Below are 25,811 nucleotides of genomic sequence, written 5' to 3'. Positions count from 1 at the left end.
GCCATTACAGATGGCAGAGCTGAGATCAGAAGCCAGATCTCTTAACCACCAGCCTGACTTTTTCTCCTGACCACTGTGCAGCCCCTGCTGGCATTAACTCTGTGGCCTTGGAGCTAAATCTGCCAACTCCTCTGATTCTGTCTCCTCTTCTGTTGAATATGGGGAAACCTATGCCTTAACTACCTCACTGGCTGTGAGAACAGAGTGGAACAGTGCACAGGAAATACTTGAAGTGCACAGTGTGGCTGTGCCTTCATCTCTGAGGCTCAGTTTTCCTCATCTGTATAATGGGAATGATATTTTGGCTCTACAACTATTCTTTTATTTTACCTACTTATGTATCACTGTTCTAAGTGTTTCACAAATATTTCTGCCTGTAGATATCTATAACAATTCTCTGAGATATTATAATACACACTTTACAAGTGAGGAAACTGAGGCATGAGAGATCAAAAACTTGTCCAAGGTCACACAGCAAAAAGTGGAGTAGGGTTCTAAACTCAGGTAGTTTGGCTCTGAGGACTTCACAGGGTAGTGAGAAGGATTAAATGACTTTAATGTATGTGACTGCTTTAGATGAGTGCTAGAGCCATGCGGTAAGCATGCAATAAATGGCAGCTACTATTACTATTGGATTGATTATTTAATTTATTATTTAATCTTCTTGGCGTCAAAAGAATGTGTTTGAGGTGTTTCCTGACCATTGTTCACTGTAGTGGACTTGGATGAGTCTTATCATCTCTCAAACTTCACCATCCTCACCCATATAGTGAGGCAGTTGGATTCGAGGATCATCTATTCTTAATATTCCAAGATCTGAAGATAGGGATGCTTTCAACTTATGGCGAAGTCTCAATGTGAAGTGTCTAACTTTGGCTTTAAAGGAGATCAGTGGCATAGAGCAGGGGGATGGTACCTGTGGGAGGGAGCAGGGCTTCCCTTGGGAGAATACAGTTGTACAGAGTTCAGGGGCAATACGCTTTCTGTCACAGAAGAGCTCTTGAGCTGGAAAAGGGTTACTGGAGAAAGATAATTCTTCAAGTGGGGTCTTAATGATAAGCTAAGGAAAGCGGGAGTGAATAGCCAGTCTTTTCACTTGTCAAAGTGCCCATTCTTAGACACTAGACACCCATTGTCCCTATTTCTCACCAATACCTCTTGGGAGGTACATAACTTTGGGACACTCCCCTTCCACCTGCCCCACATCCATCTCAGAGCCCACGATTCTGACCAGGAGACGGAGGTGAATGAGCATGGGTTTCTCACCACATAGCCAGAGAAGATGCCTATAGGCGTGATGGGTTTGACCCTGATGCCCAAGTCACCTTCTGTACCAGGAGGCAGGACGTTACCCTTGTCATCTATGACCTGGAGGAAGAAGCAGTTTGGAAGAATGATTGGCAAAACAGAAGACGGCTTGACTGGCAACGTGAAAGGTGGAAGACCCTCTTACTCCAATGGTGACCGAAAACAAGAATCAGAAACCAAGAAAAGCCAAGAGTTTCAAGCCCAAATCTCTAATCCATCTGCCTGCGACAGACTGGACTTCAGACGGATTAAAACTCAAATTATGACTCTGCTACCTTCTTAGTTGAGTTTGAGATACTTAAGCTCTACGTCTCAGTGTCTTCATCTGTAAAACAGAGATAATTATGGCTTATTTCACAGGATTACGTGAGAATGAAATAATGTACTAAAAAAGGGGGCTTCGAAAATAGTTGTCATCAGAGACGGGGACAAGCAATTACACATAACGATGAATAGCATGTGGATTGTTACACTTTAGATACGTGTAACCATAAACACACAAATTCTATTTCTTGGAATTTAGCCCAAAGAAATAATAAGGGAAAAGAGCAAAATTTTAGCTATGATACATTCATTGCAGTGTTGACTTTACTAGTGAAAGTTTTAGAAATCATCTGTGAACTAACAAAAGGCATAAAGAATGGTGAGGTCATCCTATCTGCTACTATGTACTCATTACAAATAGTGCTGTAGCTAGGTATTAACTGACCTGGAAAGATGATCATCCAAGGTTGCGCAATGATAAAATTAAGTTACAAAATGATATGTCAAGATTCACCCCCATTTCTGTTTTAAAAATGTGTATATTTATGCAACTAACTAGCTAATTAATTTGCTAGCTATTCAAAGTGATTTTCTGTGGATGATAAGAATATGAATAATTTCTTTTTTCCCCTTCCTTCCTTCCTTCCTTCATTCCTCCCTCTCTCCCTCCCTTCCTCCTTCCCTTCTTTTAAAATATTATTTTAATACCTTCACTTTCTATTGTTTTTCCTCAATGCACAATGTAATAAATTACTGAAAATTTAGTATACTCCCTCCCTCCCTCCCTCCTTGGGACCCCTAACAAACCTGCAAATCATAATGGGGAATTGCGGTTCCCATGCAGCCAGGTTTGACTTTTGTTGTCTTGGAAACTCTGCAAGTGAGTCCCTGTGGAAAGCAGTAGACAGATGAACAAACCTCAGGAGGAGTCATAAAGTCACAGAAAAAAAAATCAGCAGATCAGGTGTAGTTGGCTCACGTTTGGTGGTTCCTTCTCTCCCTTTTCTCTGGCTCTCTCTTTCTTTGTCTGGAACTGCCATCTTAGAAGTTTCACTAATGTGTTTGGAAAGCAATCTGATCGTCCACTCCCCAGGGAAGAGGAACTAACAACTACATTACAGTCTCTTTAGAGGGAGCCATGCTTTCCTAAGGGAACACAGACACTAAAATCCTTTAAAATTGTATAGGATTCAATTACCTCCCATAAGAGGGACAGCTCTGCTTGAATGCTGAAATGAATTCTCCTACAGAGACCTTAGTGCCCAAAGGAGCATCCCAGGACGTGGACTCTTGTGAATGGACGGAAGCCCTTGCTGCAACTCCATTGTCTTAACCCATACTTGCAAAGTTCTTCCACATCACAGTGCTGCCATGAACCCTCTTAGGAGTTCTAATGGGCCAGGGGACCCATTAACCATAAAAGGATGTGAGTAATAGAGTGGAGAGGAGGAGCTGATTCGTACTGAGAGTCACAAGGGGCACTGAAGAAAGGAGGTGAGGAGACATATTTCCCCAGGTTGCTTTGGTAAGTGGCACAGAACAGGGCAACATGAATCCACATTGCGCTCATGGGGCCCCAAGGGTTCCAAGATGTCTCAGCAGGTAAGGTGAGGGGTCTCAGTGGGGTCTTCTCCCTAGCCCTCATTCCCATCTGAGCAGCTTAGTACAGTGCCTGACACATTTGATAAACTCAGGTCTCTACTAAAATGTTACCGCATTACAGAGGACTTTCCTGACGAACAAATCTGAAATACCAGGCCATTATCCCACCTCACCTCACCTCACCTGCTTGGCTTGTCATTTATTTATTAGTTTATATCTTTCTCCCCCATTCCCAATAGAATATAATCTCCATAAGAACAGGAGTTTTGCCTGTTTTATTTCTGCTGAATTGCCAATACCTATCCCATAGTAGGTGCTCAAGAAATACTAATTGAGTAAGAGCATGGTAAATGGTGGCTCGTATTTTTATCATCAGAGAGCCTTTGAAGCCCACCAGGTCCACCAGCTCTTGGTTTTCTAGAGCAGGTACCGTTTCTGTCTGGCCATAGAATTCTCGGATGTCCAGTCCTGTCTGGGCTTTCCAGTTCTCCAGAGTTTCTGGAAGGAGGCTCTCCCCTCCGCTGAAGCAGTGCTGCAGATGTGGGAACTTGTAGCTGAAGAAGAGAAGAGAGGTAAGTGCTTCTCCCTGAGCCTCCCTTGCATCCAACTCTGCCCAGGCCGAGAGCTGGATTCTGGGTGTTTTGACAATGAGTTCGGCTTCAGGGAGACTATGCATGCTCAGGGGGTCAGACAGACTAGGGAGGCAGGAGGATGAGCCAGTAAATCAGAGACTCAAAAGCCCTCAAACCCCATCACCTGGAAAGGTCCTGTAGCAGCAACATCCGGTAAATAAGGGGTGCGCCTAGCATGTTGTTGATTGGATAGGTGGACAGCACCTGGAGGAAGAGAGCTAGCTGAGACACCCACCAGCAGGTCAGATGCCAAAAATTAATTGGTAGCACAGTGGTTATGGGTGTGGGCTATGGAGCTGTAGACGCCTGGACTTCAACCCTAGCTTCTAGGCTATGTCTATTTCAGGCCAAGTGAGCCCAATTCTCATGAAGTCTCAAGCCAAAAATGACAGAGAAATGACCACATCTGTTTTAATCATTATAGAGAAAAGGTCAAGGACTGATTTGGAACATTTTCGTCAAATCAGATTGCCTATTCCTGCCAACTGAATGACTTGCTCTCATAAGCACACCTCAAGAATTACATAAACTCCTAGTCACCGAGGGAGGACCAGCTGCTGTTGCAAGTCGGCTGTGTGGTCTTGGTTAATGTCCTTAACCTTCTTGGACCAGCTTTACAATAGATTAATTCCAGCTGCATTTTCCCTAAAATATTTTTGGGACATAATTCACATAGAAAAGTGTTTTCAAAAGTTAAAAGCACCTGTAGACATTTGAGAAGTACTACTGAGCAGTAGCTAGTACTGAATACGTGCCAGGCTGTGTGCTCTCTCATTCAATTCTCATAATAACCTCACGTAGTTTGCATTAGCATCCTTCTTTACGGAGGGTTAAGTAACTTGCCCAGAGTCAGTCAGCAAGCAGCGGAACCAACGTTTGCAGCCTATACTTTTAACCATTAGTAACACCACATCGATCCCATGCTTTTCTTTGTGCAGAATTTATTACAAAGAGTGGTCTAGGCAAAATATCTAGGGGAAATTATTAATATTATCAAATCATGCAATTATTTCCTCTGGGTGCTCCTGGTGTACTGATATAAGATATGAAAATGATCCCATTTCCCTTACTGCCTTGCCTGACAGGAGGCTCAACATGCAATTATCTACTTATTTGCTGTACTCTCCTTAGTCTTTCCACCCACCCACTCCACATCTCCAGCCTATATTTTCTTAATAAGTTTTATAACTTTACATCTGTTTCATGATTTTTTTTCTTTCCTATTTGTGATATTTAACAAAAGCCACTTCAAATTCTTTTTGAAAGGAGACAGAGTCAGAATTTGTTTAAAGCAGATAATGACAGAATCATTCAAAGAGAATGCCCTGAGAGAATCCAGAGCTTGCCTGATCTTCTGACTTTTGAGGATGTCACCTGTGCCTTAGTTTGCTCCTGGGATCTCTACTGCCAGCCAAACAGAAATCTGGGCAAGCCATTAACTGCTTCAGAGATCTGGAGGCCCCAGGATGGCAACTGCCCAACTCTCTATCACAAATGAAGTCCAGCATAGGATGTGCCTTTGCAAGCAAAAATGAGCCCATTTGCGTTGCTTCCTTGCTTCAGGGTCATGTAGTTTGTAGATTTTATTTAATGGTTGGCCCATCAAGTTCCACAAGAAAAAAAAAAACCAACTCTGTATTTATTCTTTAAAATTTCTCACAGATAATAGTCCCAAACTGGAAATAACCCCAATGCCCATCAACAATAGGATGGAAAAAGAAAAGATAGATCCACAGAATGGAACACTGCACAACAACTGAAAAAAATGAATTTCTAATATGTGCAGCAACATGGGCAGTATTCACAGAGAATACATTGAATGAAAGAAGCCAGGCATAAAAGATTATATACTGTATGAGTCTGCTTATATGAAGCTCGAGAAGCAGCAAAATTACTCTCTGGTGATACAGGTTAATAATGATTAAGTTATGAAGCATGGACAATAACATTGAGGGGGTACGCCCACTTTCTGCATTGAAGGAAATGTTTTATATCTCGATCTGGTGGTGGTTACATGGGTGTCTGTTATGGACTGAATGCTTTATGCTCCCAGTTCATATATTGAAGCCCCTAACCTCTACTGTGATGGTATTTGGAGGTAAGTCTTTTGGGAGATAATTAGGTTTAGATGAGGTCATGAGGGTGGGGCTCCCATGATGGGATTATTGCCCTTACAAGAAGAGGAAGAGACACCAGGGCTCGCTGTGTCTACCTTACAAGGCTACAGCAAGAAGGCAGATGTCTATAAGCCAGGAAGACAGTTCTTACCAGGAACCCAACTATGCTGGCACCCTGATCTCAAACTCCCAAGCTCCAGAACTATGAGAAATAAATATTTATTGCTTAAGCCACCCCATCTGTGGGATTTTGTTATAGCAGAATGAGCAACTCATAAAATGTTTAACACAGATAAATTATTTTCAAGCTACACACTTAAGATGACTAACTCTATGCACACACGTACCCATGCACACAAGCAGCATCATCTCCAATATTCCATCCCTCCTTTTTACACTCAGTTTACTACCATCTATCTGATACTTGACACCAGAGCAAGGGACAGTTAAATATGTATTGAGTGAATGAATGACTCACGAAGCTTGTCTCCTGAATATTCCTTTTAACTGTACATGAGTCTGTCTCCTTTCCTGGGCCATTAGCTCCGCGAGGGCGGGGACAGTTTCCACCTTGCTTACTGAACGCGTTCCATTTTTCTAACAAAAATTAGATGCATTGAAAGAAACCGCAATAATCTGGAGTATGCAGACCTTGGGCTCATTCTGACCTGCAAACTGGATCTTCTCTTACCTTTAGAATGACCTGTGGGTCAACCTTCGGCAATAGATGGATAAATGTGCATGCTCCCAATGTCCAAGGTTCCAGCAAGGAGGCCAAGAAGTTCAGTATCCAACCTGTGTCTAATATGGCCCACATTATGTCCGAGGCCTGCAGGCCTGTCCAAATTCTGAGAACGAAGGGGAAACACATGTAAGTGAGTGCATGCTGGGCCGGGGGGAGCACGAGTGTATGAGTGTCTGTGGGGAGAGGTGGGTGTGTGTATGTGTGCACGGGTACCTAAATGTGATTGTGTCGATTTGTAAGAGTGTGTTTAAGTATAAGCAAGCAGGGAAAAGGAGAGTTGTTTTATCCACACATCCTCTATCAACGAAGGGTCCTGGCAGGGGGAAGGGGGAGATTGTCAAGATGGTGGAGTGGAAGGACGCGGTGCTCATCCTTACCTATGAATACAACAAAAACTACATCTACATATGGAATAATTCGCAAAAAGTATGTGCTGAACTTCGGTAGAGCATCTCTTACTATCAGAACTACAAGGAAAACCCTCACAAAACCAGGTAGCAAAAAAAAAAAAAAAAAGAAGAAGAAGGAAATTGGTATGGGACCTGTGCCCCAGGGAGGGGACCCTCACCTTAGGAAGCCCCCTCTGCCGTGGGGAGGTCAGTTGGGACTGAAAAGGGGCTTCAGAAGCTCAGAGGAGAAAGCCGCAGCCGCTTGGTGGATGGAACAGAGAGAAACCGGCACAGAGGGCTCCTGCAATCCCCAGCCCTGGAGGTGAGCCAGCGGGGGAGGGCCAGGACTGGGGGCTGGAGCCCAGGCTTCTGCAGACGAGCCTGGGCAGAGGACTGGGGCTGAGTGTGTGCAGAAGAGTCGGGTCCCCGATAGAGGGCGCCACTGCTGGTGCGTGTTGAGGGGAGGGGTACACGCAGCCCTGCCACACTGTCCTGCTCTCGTGGGCGACAGAGCAGGGTCCAGACACAGCAGTCTTCTTGGCTTGCTCTGGAGAGACACAATCGCTGGTGTTTGGCCCTCAGGCGGGGGCACTGCTGAAACCTGAACCCATTCCCAGGAGTCTCAGGACTTCACAGGCGGGACTGACATTTGAGCCGAGCCCCAGGTGGCTGCGGCAGATTGGCCTTTGTGGACCTGCGCTGCTGAGACAACCAAGACAAGCATGCGGCAGGGGCGAGTCTGGCATTAACAGTGGACACGGGTCTGGGGTCTGGGCTGACCCTGTAGTTCACAGAAGATGCAGGTGCATAACTGCACCCATATCACAGCGGGTCCTGTTGCCTGACGCCACCGCTGGATCTGCACCGGTGCTCTGTGAACATGGAACCAGGGCGGGGTGCCAACATTCCCGTGGCTGAGTTGAGGACAAGGGCAGCAAAAACAAAGTGTACTTTGTGAGCCCAGACAACGAAGGCACCTTCAGGCGGACATCTCCTGTGGAGGAATATTCAGCAGCTCGTCTTCCAACAGAAGCACACCAGCCCGCCTACAACACACACCACAGCTCAGAAGTAGGTTTCAAAGCCTCTCTTCCAACAGCAGGGAAAGAAATAGAAAAAGGAGAAGGAACACAACTAAAAGCCAGCAGAAGGAAAAGAAACCATAAACATCAGGGAGGAAATAAATAAAATAGAGATTAAAAAAATAGGAAAAAAATCAAACCAAGAGCTTTTTTTTTTTTTTTAAAGATTAAACAAAAGTGACAAACTTCTGGCCAGGCTCACCAAGAAAAGAGAGAGAAAACAAATAAACAAAACAAGAAATGAAATGGAGAAATTACAACCAACACCATAGAAATACAAATCATAAGAGACTATTATGGACAATATATGGCAACAAATTAAACAACATAGAAGAAATGGGCAAGTTTCTAGTAACATACAGTCCACCAAAACTGAATCAAGAAGAAACAGACAATCTGAACAGACCGATCAGTAGGAGTGAGATAAAATCAGCAGTAAAAAAAGCCTCCCAAACAGAAGTCCAGGATCCGATGGCTTCACTGGGGAATGCTACCAAACATACAAAGAAGAACTTATACTAATTCTTCTCAAACTCTTCCAAAAGATTGAAGAGGAGGAAACACTCTCAAAGTCATTCAATGAAGCCACCATCACTGATGCCAAAACCAGACAAAGACACTACCAAAAAGGAAAATTAGCACAAAAACAGACATATGGATCAATGGAGCAGAATAGAGAGCCCAGAAATAAACCCACACACCTACAGTCAATTAATCTTGGACAAAAGAGGCAAGAATATACAATGAAGAAAAGATGGTCTGTTCAGCCAGTGGTGTTGGGAAAGCTGGACAGCAGCATGGAAACCAGGGAAGTTAGAACATCCCTCACACCACACACAAAAAGTAAAACTCAAAATGGCTTATAGACTTACACATAAGACAAGACACGATGAACTTCCTAGAAGAAAACACAGGCAAAATATTCTCTGACACAAATCCTAGCGATATTTTACTAGGGAAGTCTACCCAGGCAATATAAATAAAAGCAAAAATAAACAAATAGGACCTTATTAAACATAAGCTTCTGCACAGCAGAGGAAACCATAAACAAAATGAAAAGACAACCTATGGAATAGGAGAAAATATTCATAAATGATGCGATTGACAAGGGTTTGATTTCCAGACTATATAAACAAGTCATATAACTTAATAACTACAACAACAACAACAACAAAAATCCAATCCCAAAATGAGGAGAACACCTAAACAACAATTCTCCAATGAAGCCATACAAATGACCAACAGGCAAATGAAAAAATGCTCAATATCGCTAATTATCAGAGAAATGCAAACCAAAACTACAATGAGGTGTCACCTCACAGGTATCACCTCACACCAGTCAGAATAGCCATCATTAAAAAGTCCTCAAATGATAAATGCTGGAGAGGCTGTGGTGAAAAGGGAACCCTCCTACACTGTTGGTGGGAATGTAGTTTGGTGCAGCCACTGTGGAAAACAGTATGGAGATTCTTTAAAAACTAAAAATAGACTTACCATAGGATCCAACAAACCCACTCGTGGGTATATATCCAGAGGGAATCTTAATTCAAAAAGACATGTGCACCCCAATGTTCACAGAAGCACTATTTACAATAGCTAAGACATGGAAGAAACCTAAATGTCCATTGACTGATGATTAGACAAAGAAATTTTGGTGTATTTATATGATGGAATACTACTCAGCCATAAAAAGAATAAAATAATACCATCTGCAGCAACATGGATGTACCTGGAGATTGTCATTCTAAGTGAAGTTAAGCCAGAAAGAGAAAGAAAAATACCATATGATATCACTTAGATGTGGAATCTAAGAAAAAAAAAAAAGACAAACTTATTTACAAAACAGAAACAGACTCACAGACATAGAAAACAAACCTATGGTTACCAGCAGGGAAGGGGATAGGAAGGGATAAATTGGGAGTTCGAGACTTGCAGACACTAACTACTATGTATAAAATAAATAAACAAGTTTACACTATATAGCAAAGGGAACTATATTCAGTATCTCGTAGTAAATATACAATGAAAAAAATATGAAAATGAATATACATATGTATCTGTATGACTGAAGCATTATGCTGTACACCAGAAATTGACACAACATTGTAAACTGACTATACTTCAATTAAAAAAAAAATGAAATGCCAATAGGAGGCAGCTAGAAGTCCTTCTCTCTACACGAAAGGTTAGCTCCCTTCAGAAGTTGCTCATTATTAGAAATAGAAATTATTTCATTGCATTCCACAAAGATATTACCCTATCTGTGCCTGAGTCAATTTCACATTTTAATCTGCCATATAACTCCAGTGAAATTACAAAATTTTGGTGAATGCCTATGAATTTGTGAAGTGAGTCATCCTCCTGTTAGCCAAAACTGGTGAAAAATGTCTGGCTCAGCCTACACCAGATCATAAATGCATCTTTACTTTCTGATATGACCAAAACCAGCTGGTTGCCTGGCACTTGGTCAAGCCTCGCCAATGAGTGGGGCAAATGACCATTGGTTGAATGCTGGGTCCCATTATAATTTCAGGTCATTTTTCATGGAGAAGAAATGATACCCCACCTGTGATATGGAAGCTGCAAAATATCAACAGCAGGTACTAAAGAGGGACTAAATTGTATCAGGCAGGGACAGGAAGGCAAGATTTGAGGGAACTCAGCGCGGGGAACCAAAATGACACCATCTTCTTTCATGTTCAAAGTAGAGCATGGAGATTTTCACCCCATGGTTGTCAAACTTAGATGCTTTTCTGGCGGCAAATGCATGAAATGATCCTTGAAAATGATGTTGCCAAGAGAAATTTTCCATCATTGCTTATTTGGTATAATTTCAATAAAAGCATAGTATGTAAAATTTAAAAAAAAAAAAAAGAAGGGAGCCTTTCCAGAAGGTGTGACCCCCTAGCTCCCGTGACTTAACAGATAATTGGGTCTCACTCTCCTTTAATCTCCAGAATTGAGTACAGTTTTTGGCCTGTTGGAACCACCCAGGAAATGTTTACTAACAAAAGACACCTAAGGGAATATTCTAACAAGTGTCCTTGCTAAGTTCAAGTTTGGCTGAGTAGACCTTCGGTTCTCTTTTCTTGGAGCACCATGAATTGCCTAAACACAACTGAGGGTCCTGTACAAAGTAAAACTTGTTCCCTTTTTTTCTTCAGCCCAGAATTAAAAAAAGTATTAGGCTTATTTTAAAGCAAAAACGATTTAGGCTAAACATGAAGAACTTCCTTGTGGCTGGGAATTACCATAGCCTGTGTCCCTTCCTGAAGATGATGACTCCTTTCAGCTCTGTAGGGAAATTAGGTCCTAGCCTAATAGAACCAAATTTTGGGGGGGGTGGGTGAGAATTTAATATATTAGTTATATTTATAAGTGACTTATCTTCCCATCTTTTGAAGCTACACTTTACTATGGCTCTTCTATTAAATAATTTCTATGAAATAATTTAATTTTCTGATGCCACAGGCTCATAGGTGGGACATTTAAATTTTTGAGGTTTTTTTTTTGCATTAAAGCATTTTTCTAGTTCTAATAATAAAACTAACATGGCAAGTGGGATCGACTGAAAAAGACCCGGAAGATCTCTTGTTATCATTGCATGACAGCCTTGGCACAGTATTTTCTGATTCCCCTGATGGGATTGCTGTAGTATGGAGGAAAAGTGTAGATGAGATCTGAGATCCAGAAATTCTGAGACCTCAGTTCATCTAATTAATCCAATTACAGGGCCCTCTTCAATGAATTTGGGAAGTAATTTGCTGCTGACAAAAAATGCCCTTTTGAAATATGGGTAGCATCAAAGAAAATTACCAGCACTTGGAAGGACAAGATATATAGATCAGTCTAGGGAAAAATGCGTAGAAACCTTGTGCCAAGCATTCAGCCTAGTAGACACACAGCTCAAAGCACTTGAAGGGGTTTTGAGATCCTGTGTTACCTTCAACAGAAATGTCCCACCACAGGTCACTGGATAGCTAAGCCATGCTCCCTCTTGCCCCACTTCCCAACTGTCTTTCTCAGAAGCATCAGATAGCAGCCCATCCCAAGAGAACTGCATTTGCGGTCAGGAAAATCTCAAGGCCTGATCATGCAGTTCTCTGTAGAGAGAAAGGACCCTTCTTACTCAGCATCCATCTTGGCCTTGATCCCCAGGCTTGAGTGGGAGTGTTCTGCCATCTTAGGGGGGCCACTAGTCCCGCTGGTGAAGTAGATGGCAGCTGCCTCTTGGCTTCCAGTCTCCACGCAGCGATGAGTGGTAGGTGCTTCCCTGACAGAGACACAGACCGTTACCTTCTCAGGACTGCACTGGGCACCAGATGTCCTGGTGACTCACCTTCTGTTTTACTCTTATGCTTTTGGCCTCACCTCTGATTCCAGCCAGTGAACGGTTCTGGGTGAGTTCCTTGGTGTTGCTTCTAGCGTGAACCACAGGTGATTCACTGTGTGTTGCCGCCATGGCATCGGCGCTGATCCCATCCTGCACGCGTGTGTGTGCAGCCCAGAGTGTAGGGTAGATAATGCCCCCGGGCAGCCCTCTACCAAAGGAGGTTAGGGGCTGATGGGTCAATGCTTGCCAATCCTTTTGTGGACAATCCGGGGAGACATTCTATGTGCTCCTCAGAAAGTCCCTGCAGATCAAGCCCTACTTCTCCCAGGCAGTGACTCAGCAATAAAGATAACAAACTCTTGAAGGGAGGGTATTGTTCAAGAGCTAGAGCACATGCTTAGCATGCTCAAGGTCCTGGGTTCAACCCCCAGTACCTCCTCTAAAAATAAATACATAAATGAATCTAATTACCTCCCCCCTCAAAAAATAAATTAAATAAATAAAATTTAAAAAAATAATAAACTCTTATATTAACTCTTACTTCTTTCCTGCTTCACTCTCCCCAGTCCCACACCCTGCTCCTCAGACTTCCCGGATGAAGACCCCGCACATAAGTGCTTGGCTCAGTTTCTGATTTTGGTGGGAACGCAGGCTAAGACACGTGGTAGGAGTACACTGCACCACACCACACCCACTCTGACAGGACCCTCACACTCACCGTAGTAGCGTCTTGAAGTCCAGCCACCCTTCCCGGCTTTTCGCAGACACCAGTATCTTTGTTTTCAGAGCAGGGCAGTCAGGGGCCACGGTGTCCACTGCCTGGGCCACTTCGTCCCCAGCCACGATGCCCCTGGTGTTAGACACCTGCAGCCTATAGAGAATGTCTTTGGGTTTCAGCTGGATAGATCCGGGTATGAGGACGAGGCCTGGAGAAGCCAAATGGAAGGGAGGGTTGTTTCCTTCCCTAGAGAAGTGTGCTGCAAACAGCCAGTGGCAAGCGAATGGGGTAGGAGAGGCTGGGGTGGTGAAGACTGATTTGGAGTATCAGTAACCAGGGAACTGAGGACCAGAGAGTAATTTGAGTACAGATTTTCCTAAGGTTGTCAGAGCTGTAAGGGGTCTACCCATACTAAGGAGAGAAATTGAATTGCCTAATGTCACACCATTGATAGTCTACAGCCAATACAAACACCAATACAAACACACACAAACACACACACACACACACACGATGCCCTACGGGAGTCTGTTGTATCCAAACACTCTTATATAGTAATTAAAATAATTAGCAAAGGAACTTGCAACTGTCTATGCAACACCACAGTGCTCTAGGTCCTGACTATTTCTTCCAAACCCAGGAAGCTGAATTTTCTTAGAGAAGGATGCTCTTAGCTTTTCTTTGTTTTGTTTTCTGTCTTGATGAGATTTTATGGTTTTGTTTTATTCTTCTGGAGAGTAGCTGGACTTTGTGTCACCTTTTGTGAAGCTGATCGCACATGTTCTTCTTGTTAGATTCCACCCCTGGCTTACTCTCTTCCCGCCCTCAACGTCTCAGTATCCCCACAGCAGACCTGTTACCATGGCAACCGTCTCTCCAGAGCCATGATCACGTTGAGTCAAGCACACAGAAGTGCAGATACATCTCCCACTCTGAGTTTGTTTGTTTGTTTTCCCCTTGAGACCATCATGTCTCTATGTCACCTTTCTCTCATGGCCTGTTCACTCTTCCCGTGGGGCTCCAAGTTCCTACAATTATGTTCAGCTTCCTCTGATTACTCCTATTTCTTGACCTCATTCACATCTCCCTCCTTATTGGTGAGAATGCCTGTCGTGTGTGAAGAAGGCTGGGAGTGAGGGACCCTGGGGTTTCCTGAGGCTGTTTCTTACATCTCTTCACTCGTCATCTCTTATATCTGAGGTTGATGATTCTCAAATTTCTGTCTCCATCTCAGATGTTATGCCCTTAAATCCAGCTACTCACTTCTCATCCCATCTTTTCATACATTTTAAAATTGAGACATAATGGACATATAACAGTGTCCTGGTTTTAGTTGTACAGCATAATGGTTTGCTGTACCTGTAAGCTATGAAATGAATACCACGATAAGTTAACGTCCATCAGCACACATAACTACAATTTTTTTTCCTTGTGATGAGAACTTTCAAGATCTACTCTTTTAGCAACTTTCAAATATACAACACTCTTTGTTAACTATAGTCACCATATGGTACATTACATCCCCAGGACATATTTAGCTTTTTTTTTTCCTATTTTTTTTCCTTTTTGGGGGGGGGATTAGGTTTGTTTGTTTAAATGGAGGCACTGGGGATTGAATCCAGGACCTTGTGCATGCTAGGTAGGCACTCCACCACTGTCCCCCCATTTACCTTGTAATTAGAACTTCACATCTTTTGTTGAACATCACCTGGGCACCCCTAAGTCAACAATTACCCAATTGAACTTGTCATCTTTCCCTGACACCCCGTAGCTGTGTCTCCCTGTGCTCCTCACTTCATCAAAAGACTCCTGCATCCAGCCCGTTGCCCGACTGTGTGTGGCTTCTCCATCTCCCTGACCTCCTTCCTCTACCATATGTCATTCATCAGAACATCTTGTTATCAGCTTCCTTCAAATTGTCCTTTAAACCCATCCACTTAACTCCATCTTCACTCCTCCCATCCAAATTGAAATCATCATCACCCTTTGTCTCCTGTTTGAATTTCCCACCCCCATTCTTGCCTGCCTTCATCCCATTCTCTGCATACCATCCAAAGTGACCTTTTACAAACAGAAAACAATCATGCCACTCAGTCCAGCCGTGGTTTCCCATTCCTCACTGCGTAACAATCCGGGACCCTTGCCATGCATGACCCACAAGGTTCTGCCAGTGTAGCACCTACCCATCTTTCCAGGCTCCTTTGCCACTACTTTCTCCTTGCCACCTGAACTTGAGGCACTTGGACGTCATTTCAGGTTCTCTCATAACTTTCAGTCTTCCCTCCGCTCTGTGCTGGTCCCTCTGCCTGAAGTAACCCTCTCTGCCTCTGCCCCTGGCCAAACCCCCCTCATCCTCCAGCTCTCAGCCCAAACACCACTTCCTCTGAGACTCCCATGACCCCCTCTGATTAGTCAGTTTAGGTCTCCTTTGGTAGCCAATTGGCAAACTTTTTCAACAAATAGCCAAACAAACAGTAAGTATTCTGTGGCTTTTGTGGGCCAGAGGCTCTCTGTCCCAACTCCTCAAGCCCTCAAGCCTGCTGTGATAGTACAAAAACAGTCACAGGCAATATACAAACGGGGCACGGCTGGATTCCAATAAAGCTCTGTTTACAAAGAAAGAAAAAAAGCTTTGGGCTGGATTTGGCCTACAGGTCAGAGTTTACCAAATTTTTTTATAGAGTCTTAAAGAATTCTCATGCCACTTATCAAAACTATAATTAAATAATTATATGTACAATGACTAGTTTAATAGCTGTCTTTCTCCAAAGATCCGTGAGTCCCACGAGTGCATAGACTGTTCTGTTGACTCTGTGTTAGTAACGTCTAGAACAGAGCTTGGTATATAGCTCATTTAAATACACGGGAGAAGGGTGGTGTCTCTGTATGAGGAGGGACCACGTGCTACGTGGAGGGGGCATCTCTTGGGAGTATTGGTTCTATTTCTCTGCCACGAGTGGGAGACAGTGGCCCGCTCAGGTGGTCAATTACCAACCTGCTCGCATGCAGCCGAGGATCACCAGCCACCACTCAGGCACTCGGGGAAGCACCACGGCCACCCGGTCCCCACGCTGCAGGCCACATGGCCCTGAGAAGACGTTGGCTGTTTGCTGGCTAAGTTCACTCAGTTGACTAAAGTTCCACTTCACTTCATCCCCATCGCCATTCACCCACCACAGGGCTGGGCCAGGGTGTCGCTTTCCAGCCTGAAGAAACAGAAGGCCTAATGATTAGGGTGTGCTGGTACATGAGCTTGTAGACTAAATTCCACCTTGGGACTGCCACATCAATGCTTAATAAGCTTTTTGATCTCAGGAACCCTATACGCTCTTAAGAAGTATCATAATCCTAAAGACTTTTTATTTACGTGGATTCTCTCCATCAACATTTGCTATCTTAGAAATTAAATTGAGATATTTCATAAATGCGTGCTTTAAATATCCTAGTAATAAACCCATTACCTACTATCAGACATAAAATGTGTTTTAATAAAGAGGTAAGTATACTTTCCAAAACAAAAACATTATAATGAAGAGAGAGATTTGCATTATACATTTTTGCAAATCTTTTTAACACCTTCCTTAGTAGAAGATATTTGGGTTCTCCCATCTTTCTGCACTTACTTTGCTGTAGTCTCTGGAAAATGCACAGTACGCTTGTGAGAGAATGAGAGTGGAAAAGGCAAATATCTTGGATTTATTTATCTCTCTGTCTATGTATTTATTTATTTTCATTTTCTCTTTTACTGGGATAAAATATACATAACACAAAGTTTGCCATTTTGACCATTTTTTAAGTTCACTGTTTGGTGACACTAGATACATTCACGTTGCTGTGTGATCACAACCATCATCCATCTCCAGAATTTTTTCATCCATCAAAAGCGAATCTCTGCATCCATCATACAATGACTCCCTAGTCCCTCCTCCTCCCAGCGACAGGTAATTGCCATTCTATTTTCCGTCTCTGAATTTGACTACACTAGGTACCTCATGTGAATGGAATCACATAATATTTTTCCTTTTTTGTCTGGCTTATTTTACTTAACATAATGTCTACAAGGCTCATCCATGATGTGTCATACATCAGAATTTCATTCTTTTTAAAGGCCAAATAATATTCCATTGTACAGATATGCCCATCAGTTTCTCCATTAATCCACAGGTAGATGTTGGATTGCTCCTACATTTTGGCTTGATTTCCAGGAGCTCTTTTTGTGCTGAGGATATTAACTCTTTGCTGTGACATGATACACTTCCCCTGATTGTTACTAGTTTTCAAATTTTACTTACGGTGTTGTCAATGGAGAGGTTTTTTGATATTTAAGTAGCAGATGTATTAAATCACTTATTTTATGGATTCAGGACTTCGAGTCTTGGTAGTAAAGAGCTTCTTCATTATTCCAAGGAGGTATAACTTTTAAAGAAAAGCCAGATATCTAAATTTTTCTTTGAAATTTTTCAATTTTAAAATATTGATTGATTTTTTTTAAAGAGAGCCCTGCACCATGGGGCGTCTTCAGCCTAAAGGCCTGGTGTTTGTAGTCTCTGTGCTAAAGTTGTGTCATGGTGTTGGGACCGAATTAGGATGCCCTTGGAGCACCATTCTTTTAAGCCCAGGCTAGCAGATCCACCTCTTCTGCTACCCTAGCCAGGGTGAGTCCTTTTACCCTCCATAAAGGTGCACAGAACTTCAGGTAAAGGCAAGGATAGGACCAGCAATGAATGGGGTGGAATTCTACAAGTCCAGGGTAGGAAAAGAAACAGAAACTCCTGCATCACTCTCTTTCTCTGATGTCTCATATCGGAGTTCTCTTGACAATCCCTGCCCAGCAGTCATCCTACCTAATGACAAAGACCCATAACTTTCTGAGAAGACTGGCTTAGTCTTTGGCTGGTGCTAGTTTAACAAGAGAATGCTGATTTCCCCTTACTGAGCCCAAATCTACCTCCTCTATGACCGCAACCCACTAGTCCTGATTTCACTCTGGGACGTCACAGCAGAGCACGTGCAGTACGTGCAGGCAAGCTGTGTTATCAGCTGCCTGGGGGGGGGGGGGTTCCCAGACCACTCCTTCTTGCACCAGCCTCCTGAGCCCTTCTTTCTGCCAAGCCCATGTTCCCTTGCTCCCACCCCATGCTGCCTTCATGGAAGATGGACATCTTGTTCCTAGCTCATCACTGTACCTGACACACAATAAGTGCTCAATAAATATTTACTCAATGAATGGATGAATTAGTGGACTCAGCCAAGTTGTCCAACTTGGTGCCTCTTCTCCCAATTACCTTCTCCATGTCAGCCCAGTGATCCAGCACATCACTAGCAAAGTTAAATTTGGGAGGAACTTCCTGGTAGCCCCACTGCAGGGATGCCAGTTGCCTTGTATGAACGTGGACAGTACGTTTGGGTATCCGACTCCCCCATAAGATGCAAAGCCTCTGGAATTTCTGCAGCCAAAGCATGTTTGAACCTGCAAAGGAAAGAAAACACACAGGTGAGTCTTTCCCGTAGAGTCATCAGTTGCTTAAGGAGATTCATCCCAACCTTACAGGGTTCTTCCAGAAATTAATCTGTTTTGGTTATCAGTGAATTGGCAGTCAGCACCCATTCTATCTCAGTCTCCTTCCGATATGCCATTCTCCAAAAGCACCACATCGACTTCATGTCCTCCTTCTCCAGTACTTCTGACAGTTTTGTAAACACCCAATTCTTACATGATAAATCCTTTTGTGCTTAAAACACAGTGGTGTGGTAGATTTAGTTATTTTTCCCAACAACTTGCCCCCTCCCTGTAGAATTATATGTATGTCCCCATTCATTTCCACATGACTTACCCAGTGCATTCTGGAGAAAAGAATCTCCATTGACATTAGATTGCCCATAGAATATGCTTTGGTCAGTGAAATGTGAGTGGATGTGATTGTGTGGTTGTGTGGTCAGGGACTGCCCTCTGCCATGAGAGTAGCATATCCCAGATGGTCCTACCCCCAGCATGGATCTCAGACTGTGGAGCTGAGCTGAGCCCAGCACAGCCACAGATAAATCACCCCCAGACCCATGGGGGAAATATGTACGTTTATGAGCTCCTGAGATGTTCAGGAGGTTTGTAATTATCACAGTAAATGTTACTTACTACAAGTAACATATATTTCCTTCAACGGATCCTTGACTGAGCTATCTTGAATACTGTACACTTAGCACGGAGGACCCAACACACAGACTCATTTTAGCAATTATAGTTGTTATGATTATTTCTACCTTCACATTGGTTCTAGGGAAAGTAGTTGGAAGGCTGCCGGTCTCTGAATTTCAACATGTGCTCTTTGATGGGAGGTTGCAGAATTTGTCTAATGACCTTTGATTCAAAGACTCCAGTCATGGAGTCCCACCGAATGGCTAGAGTCCTTTCCCTGTTTTCTAGGTAACAGCAGTTAGAACACGCAAGTCCCAGACGCTGGTGCCTCCTCTCCTACTTCCTAAAAAAACAAGGAGTGAAGATTTCCTTACCAGCTCCTTGGCAGGAATATTTACTGTCTTTGCACCTGCTGGTCCCTCTCTCTTTCCATACCACGTTTTTCTCATTCTTCTGGCCTCTCCTCCTCTGATAGGCCTGCTTCCCTGACCACCACTCAACTCCCGATCCCACTCTGACCGCCCTTCTCCCAGCTTCCCCGTTCCCTCCCTTTTGCTGTGCTAAAGCCACCTTTTCCTTTGCCCACCACTGCCTCCTCATGTTCTCAGCCCCTGGAGATTGCAGATGGCTTCTCTCCCCCAGAGGTTTTCACTCTCCTTCTTGGCCCTGACTTCTAAAGACTGGTTAGTGCCATCCTGAGGCATGACCCATCCGTCCATCCCTCACAACATGCTCACCTGCCAAGTCCTTTCAGAAGGTCTCTTTGGAGAGCCCTCTGTGTACTTCCTCCTGAGCAGACAGCTCAGAAGTCCCTGCAGCCTTGGAAGAGGGCACAGCTAATCATTAACTGTGGGCAGACTTGGCACCTAACTTGACGGAAGGTCAACCCTCCTGGCTGTGCTCATGGATTGCACAGCCCCACAGCCTTGGGGCCAGAAGGAACTGTTCTTCCAACCTGGTGGCCCAAAGGAGAGTCATGCACAAGATTGACGGCAAGTTCGTGCTCCAACCAGGAAGGGAGAAGCTGAGCTCACATAAGCCTGATTTTCCTCTTATTCTCCGTTTCCCCTCTTACTCTCAGTCTTTTGATGATTCCTTCTCATCTCCTTTATTCACCCTCCATATGTGATCTCATCCAGTATCATAGCTTGAACCCCAGCTGCCTTGCCAATGATTCCCCATATGTGTGTCTCCAGCCTGGATCTCTCTCCTGCATCCTAGTCGACTTGACTTCTCCCCTTGGACATCTAACAGGCATGTCAGATATGCTCCGTCCAGAGCTGAGCACCTGCTATTCTCCCTGCAAATCATCTCACTCCTCCTGCCACCTTGTCCGTGTCAGTGATTGTTAGTCCTTATGCAGCTCTGTTTGAGTCAAAGGGTCAGAAACACAAAGACCTTTCCAGATCACTGAGTGGATAATATCAGAATTCAGAGCAGAACAGTAACTTGCTTGAGGTCACGCAGGAAATTGGTCTCAGGCCCAGGCCTGGAAACCTAGCCTCCAGAAGTGTGGCTCATGACCATATGGCTGACTTACAAAGCACCCTCGGGCCCCAAAACTAGAGCTGGAAATCAGAGGGCGCTGAGCTGCTGAGACAGAATGTTTCCCAGAACGCTCACCAAAGGGGAAAGTGCCACAGGCCAGCTTGGATCCGGTGTCCTCCCAGATGGAGACAGTGATCCTGATGCCACGGAACTTCCCCACCTGCTCCTCTGCACCCCAAGTGCCCACTCTTAGAGAGTTATTCCTTAGATGTGCTGGCCATCAGACACCTGTCTGCTAACAAGGTCCCATGACAAGCAGGGATGGGGGCTCCCTTAACACAAATGTCTCTGCTGAAGGTCCACAGGTCAGGGGCATGATGAGAATGCCATTCACCTGGCAATGAATAATCGCTGAGGGCACGAGTGACCAAGACCCACATCAGGGGACATCTAGGGTAGCCAGGAGGGCTTAAAGATCCCAGAAGCCAGGGTCCAATGTCTGGGGAGAGAAGAGAAGACATACACTTGGAGAGGATACCCAAAGCAATGTGCTTTTCTCTGTGCAACCCTAGAAACAATATGACTCGAAAAAACTTGTTTATGTGGAGCAGCAGCCATGTCCTGGGAAGAATTCCTTACTCTTTCTGGGAAAATTCACGGAATTCCACCACCTAGCCCCTCCAGGCCTGAATATATTGATCCTTTATTAAATGCCCGTGCAACAGGCATTTCTGAATGTCTCAGAATCACACAATCATGAGCCTCTTCCAGGAAGCTCTCCGCAGTGGCTGTCCCAAACCCCTCCTGCTGTGGCTGCTCTGTGCCCTCTGACTCCCTACCGACAGACAGGCTTCAGAGCACCAAGACCATGAGGCCAGCCGGACAAGTCCTTCCCTTCTTTCCCGTCACTCCCTTTATTTTGACCTATTTGCCACCAAGCATAGAACACCTGGGGTGGAGACCTAGATCCTGCAGAAGAAGACACCCGAGTTGCTGTCCCTACTAAGGCTCTGTTAAAGGGCTTTAAGAAATAGCTGACTACGCTTGGGAAAGGGAGCTGATGCTTTCTGAAGGAATTTGGTGGCAAGACATAAGGATCTATTTTGAATCATTAAATAAAGCCAATTAGATCTTCAATTTTAGCCCCCGAATCTTGTTTCCTAACAAGATTCGTAAGATCTTGTTTTCCCGTTGGAAAGGTGGGAGGGGTGTTTGCAGGGCCTCCCGACGCCTGACAGGAAAAGGGGTGGAGATCCAGGGAGGGGTTGCTACGCAGCTGTCCCCTGCGCTTCAAACTCTTCATCTGATAAACGGAGATTATCATACTTTCTTCTTCGGGTCATAGTGTGAAACGGACGGGACCAATTTTCCCCAAAGTGGGTTTTGCTAGGTGATTTTAAATGAGAATTTTTCATGTTCAGGATTATTTTGATGTACATTAGAAAAAAAGTGATCAGAACTACAGAATCCTCTTTGAATGCATATTATATTGCGGAGGGTTTAGCTGTGTTCTTTAAAAGGTGAGCTGATTTACAGCGCAGACGGTATGTGGCTAGAACCATAATCACGATGGAAGGATGCGAATGAGTAAAGATTGAGTTGAGGAGTTCAGCAGAGCCTCTAGCACCATGCCTGGCATGGATACATGGCCAATAAAGTGACATCACTTGTCGTTGCTGTCGCTACCAATGACTTCTGGGTCTGGGTGTGCTGGTGGGGTGGTGGTGCCTGTGGTAAGGCAGCTGAGAGCTTTGCTTTTTCCTTTTTTGGAGTTGGGCTGGGCTGAGATGACTGTGGGAGAGTTTTTTGGAGAGTCTAAGTGAAGGGGGACTGGGTCTACCCCACCCTTTATTACCCTTGCCTTGTTCTTTTTTTTTTTTAAATTGATGTATAGTCAGTTACCATGTGTCAGTCTCCGGTATACAGCATAAAGTCCTAGTCATGCATGCATATTCATATATTCATTTTCACATTATTTTTCATTAAAGGTTATTGTAAGATAATTGAATATAGTTCCCTGTGCTATACAGAAGAAATTTGTTTTTTTAAATCTATTTTTATATGTAGCGGCTAACATTTGCAAATGTCAAACTCCCCAGTTTTTCCCTTCCCACCTCCTTTCCCCAATAACCATGATTGTTTACAACGTCTGCGAGTCTGTTCTTGTTTTGTAGGTAAGTTCATTAGTGTCCTCTTTTTTCCTTTTTTCCTTTTTCTTTTTCTTTTTTTTTAGATTTCACATATGAGTGACATCATATGGTATTTTTCTTTCTTTTTCTGGCTTACTTCACTTAGAATGTCGATCTCCAGGTCCATCTATGTTGCTGCAAATGGCCTTATTTTATTCTATTTTATCATTGAATAATAGTCTGTTGTATAAATATACCACATCTTCTTTATCCAGTCATCTGTCAATGGACATTTAGGTTGCTTTCATGTCTTGGCTACTGTATATAGTGCTGCTATGTACATTGGGGTGCATGCATCTTTTCGAATTAGCATTATCTCTGGATATATGCCCAGGAGTGGGATTGCTGGATCATAGAGTAAGTCTATTTTTAGTCTTTTGAGGAATCTCCGTACTGTTTTCCACAGTGGCTGCACCAAACTGCATTCCCACCAGCAGTGCAGGAGATGGGAATGTCGTTTGGTCAAAGGCTCCCGGGTGAAGAGCTCTGATTACAGCTGGAGAACAGACTAGTTCAGCCCAGGGACGGTAGGGGAGGAGAGTCCAGAGAACATCAGCCCTGCAGGCAGGGCAGCTGAGGCTCAGAGAAGAAAACAGTGTAACCCAATGACAGAGACGGTAGGTGCCGCTTTCCCCAGGTGTCATTTCCATCCAAGAGCCTGGCTTGTAGGGAGCTGACATTTGGAGGGCTCATTAGGAATTCCAGCAGCACCCAATGCAAGACTACAAGCCTCAGCTCAGGCTCACTGGCGATGCTAAATGGGACCTGCACGTGTTCCTTGCCTCTAGCGCCTCCTCCTGTTAGATGTTGGACAAATCACCAAAGTCCTGTGACTCTGTATAAAGATGGAAATGTTGTTATAAAATAAAGCAAATTTGCCCAGTCCAGGAATGCCATAAAAAGAAAAGAGATAAAGAACAGATAAATCACTTAGACAAGTTTTTTTTTCTTTTTATGACTGGTGAAACTTTAGGAGATATATTTCTCTGCCATAAACCTTCAGTGGCTCCCTAACAGTCATAGGAGAAAAACAAAATTCCTAAACCAGGCTGTCCTCAATCAGTCGTGAAGGGTGAAGCATGTGTGGACACTGGACCACCTGGGTTTGAATTCTAACTCTGTAAGCTACCGGCTGTGTGAGCTTCAGAGAATTGCTTAATCTCTCTGTTCTATCTGTAAAATAAAGACCATTGCCCATGATGCAGTTCTACAAGAATCAAGTCATTAGCCACTGCGGCTGCCGACTTACAATGCAACCTGAAGGACGAAAATCAGGATGAGGCACTCTGTGCTCTGAGAAAACCAGCAGCAGACTCTTAGATAGCTAGAAATATGTCAGGAGAATTTTTATGAACATGAATTCTTATGTCTTCTTGTACTTACAAGGCACTAAAATCTCTGACATTCGTTCCTCATGACTAGCAGCTAGCTTCCACCTAGATGTGTGCTTGGGTGCACACACCCCTTTGCCAGAATCACATACACACTGACGTCCCCCATTATGTCTTCTGAGCAGTTCCTCAGAGCTACCTGAGAGACTGTCTCCGGAGCTATAGTTCTCAGTAAGTCCCCAAATAAAACCGAAACTAACAGCTCTCTCGTGCATTTTTACTCCAGTTGACATGTAAGTGAAACAAGGGTATTATCAGTACCCATCCAATAGGATGGTAGAGAATTAAAACATTTAGAATTGTGCTGAGTGTGAGCTGTCTTTAGAAACACAGACCTGTCTTTCCCACCTCAGGGCCTTTGCACATGTTGTATCCTTTGTTCAGAAAGCTCAGCCCCAATTTCTTAGTTTACTTCTACTTTGCCTTCAACCCCAGCTCACTGGGGACTTCCTTAGGGAAGCCTCCCCTGATACCCTGAGTCCCCCGAGTCTCAGTCAGTCTCCTCGTCTGTGTTTTACCTGTATTCTCTCCTTCATGACATTTATGACAGTTGTGCCTTATTTGCATTCTTCTTTGATGAATAATCTCATCGTCCCCATTAGACTGTAACTCCACTGTTACGGAAATGATAGGCCAGCCAAGAAACAAGCACCACTCGGAGGGTGGGAGTACTCAGATTTATGACGCCGGCGGGCTCAGAGGGGCTTCTGCTCCGAAGCTCTGAGCACCTCCAAGACGTGCACATGAGGTTTTATAGGGTTAATTACAAGTATGGGGCTATTAGCCAATAAGATTCAAACAACAAAAAGCAAGGAATCAGTACACTGGAGCTTATCAATTTGGAACAGATCACGTTACTGACTCTTGTTGAGCTTGGATTTATGAGTTAGCTTGTTAGCCTAGTAAACTTACACTAAACTTTAGATTTACAAGTTAGCCCGGCAGAACTTATATCAGTAAACCGACAATTATCACACTTAGATTTGTGACTGAGCTCGTTAGCCCAATAGACTGACACTAAACTTCAGATTCATGAGTTAGCCCAGCAGAACTCAGACCAGTAATCCAACACTTGTTGCACTTAGATTTGTGACTTAGCTTGTTAGCCCAGCTGGGCTTTTCCTTCACACCACAATGGCAGCGTTGTGGACGGAATTGTGTCCCTTCAAATTTATGTGCTGCTAAACCCTCAGTACCTCTGAATGTGCTATTTCAGACATGGGGGCGTAAAGAGGTGATTCCGTTAAAATGAGGTTAAAAAATGTGAACCTTAATCTAGTATGACTGGTGTTCTTATAAGAGGAGATTAGGACACAGACACGGAGAAAAGTCTATGTGAAGACACAGGAGAAGAGGAGAGAGGCCTCAGAACGAAACCAACACTGCCCACACCTTGATCTTGGATTTACAGGCTCAAGAG

General features: G+C 43.9%; 1 protein-coding gene across 1 annotated transcript in view; it reads right to left on the bottom strand.

The window, feature by feature from the left end:
* LOC102542642 (acyl-coenzyme A synthetase ACSM2B, mitochondrial) overlaps nucleotides 1–18,652 on the bottom strand; it is a 31,815-nt gene extending 13,163 nt beyond the window's left edge. Inside the window, exons 1-9 of the mRNA XM_072942092.1 lie at nucleotides 18,476–18,652; nucleotides 16,186–16,396; nucleotides 13,191–13,398; nucleotides 12,269–12,412; nucleotides 6,615–6,771; nucleotides 3,931–4,010; nucleotides 3,605–3,728; nucleotides 2,380–2,460; nucleotides 1,267–1,368 (exon numbers count right to left, since the gene is read on the bottom strand). Of these exons, the coding sequence (XP_072798193.1) occupies nucleotides 1,267–1,368; nucleotides 2,380–2,460; nucleotides 3,605–3,728; nucleotides 3,931–4,010; nucleotides 6,615–6,771; nucleotides 12,269–12,412; nucleotides 13,191–13,398; nucleotides 16,186–16,396; nucleotides 18,476–18,652 (1,284 nt within the window). The remainder of the gene's footprint in view (nucleotides 1–1,266; nucleotides 1,369–2,379; nucleotides 2,461–3,604; nucleotides 3,729–3,930; nucleotides 4,011–6,614; nucleotides 6,772–12,268; nucleotides 12,413–13,190; nucleotides 13,399–16,185; nucleotides 16,397–18,475) is intronic.
* Nucleotides 18,653–25,811: the final 7,159 nt, after the last annotated feature.

Source organism: Vicugna pacos, chromosome 18 (assembly GCF_048564905.1).
Source record: "Vicugna pacos chromosome 18, VicPac4, whole genome shotgun sequence".
Taxonomy (NCBI): Eukaryota; Metazoa; Chordata; class Mammalia; order Artiodactyla; family Camelidae; genus Vicugna; species Vicugna pacos.
The sequence above is the reverse complement of the archived record's forward strand: the minus strand, read 5'-3'. Positions and strand labels throughout refer to the sequence as shown.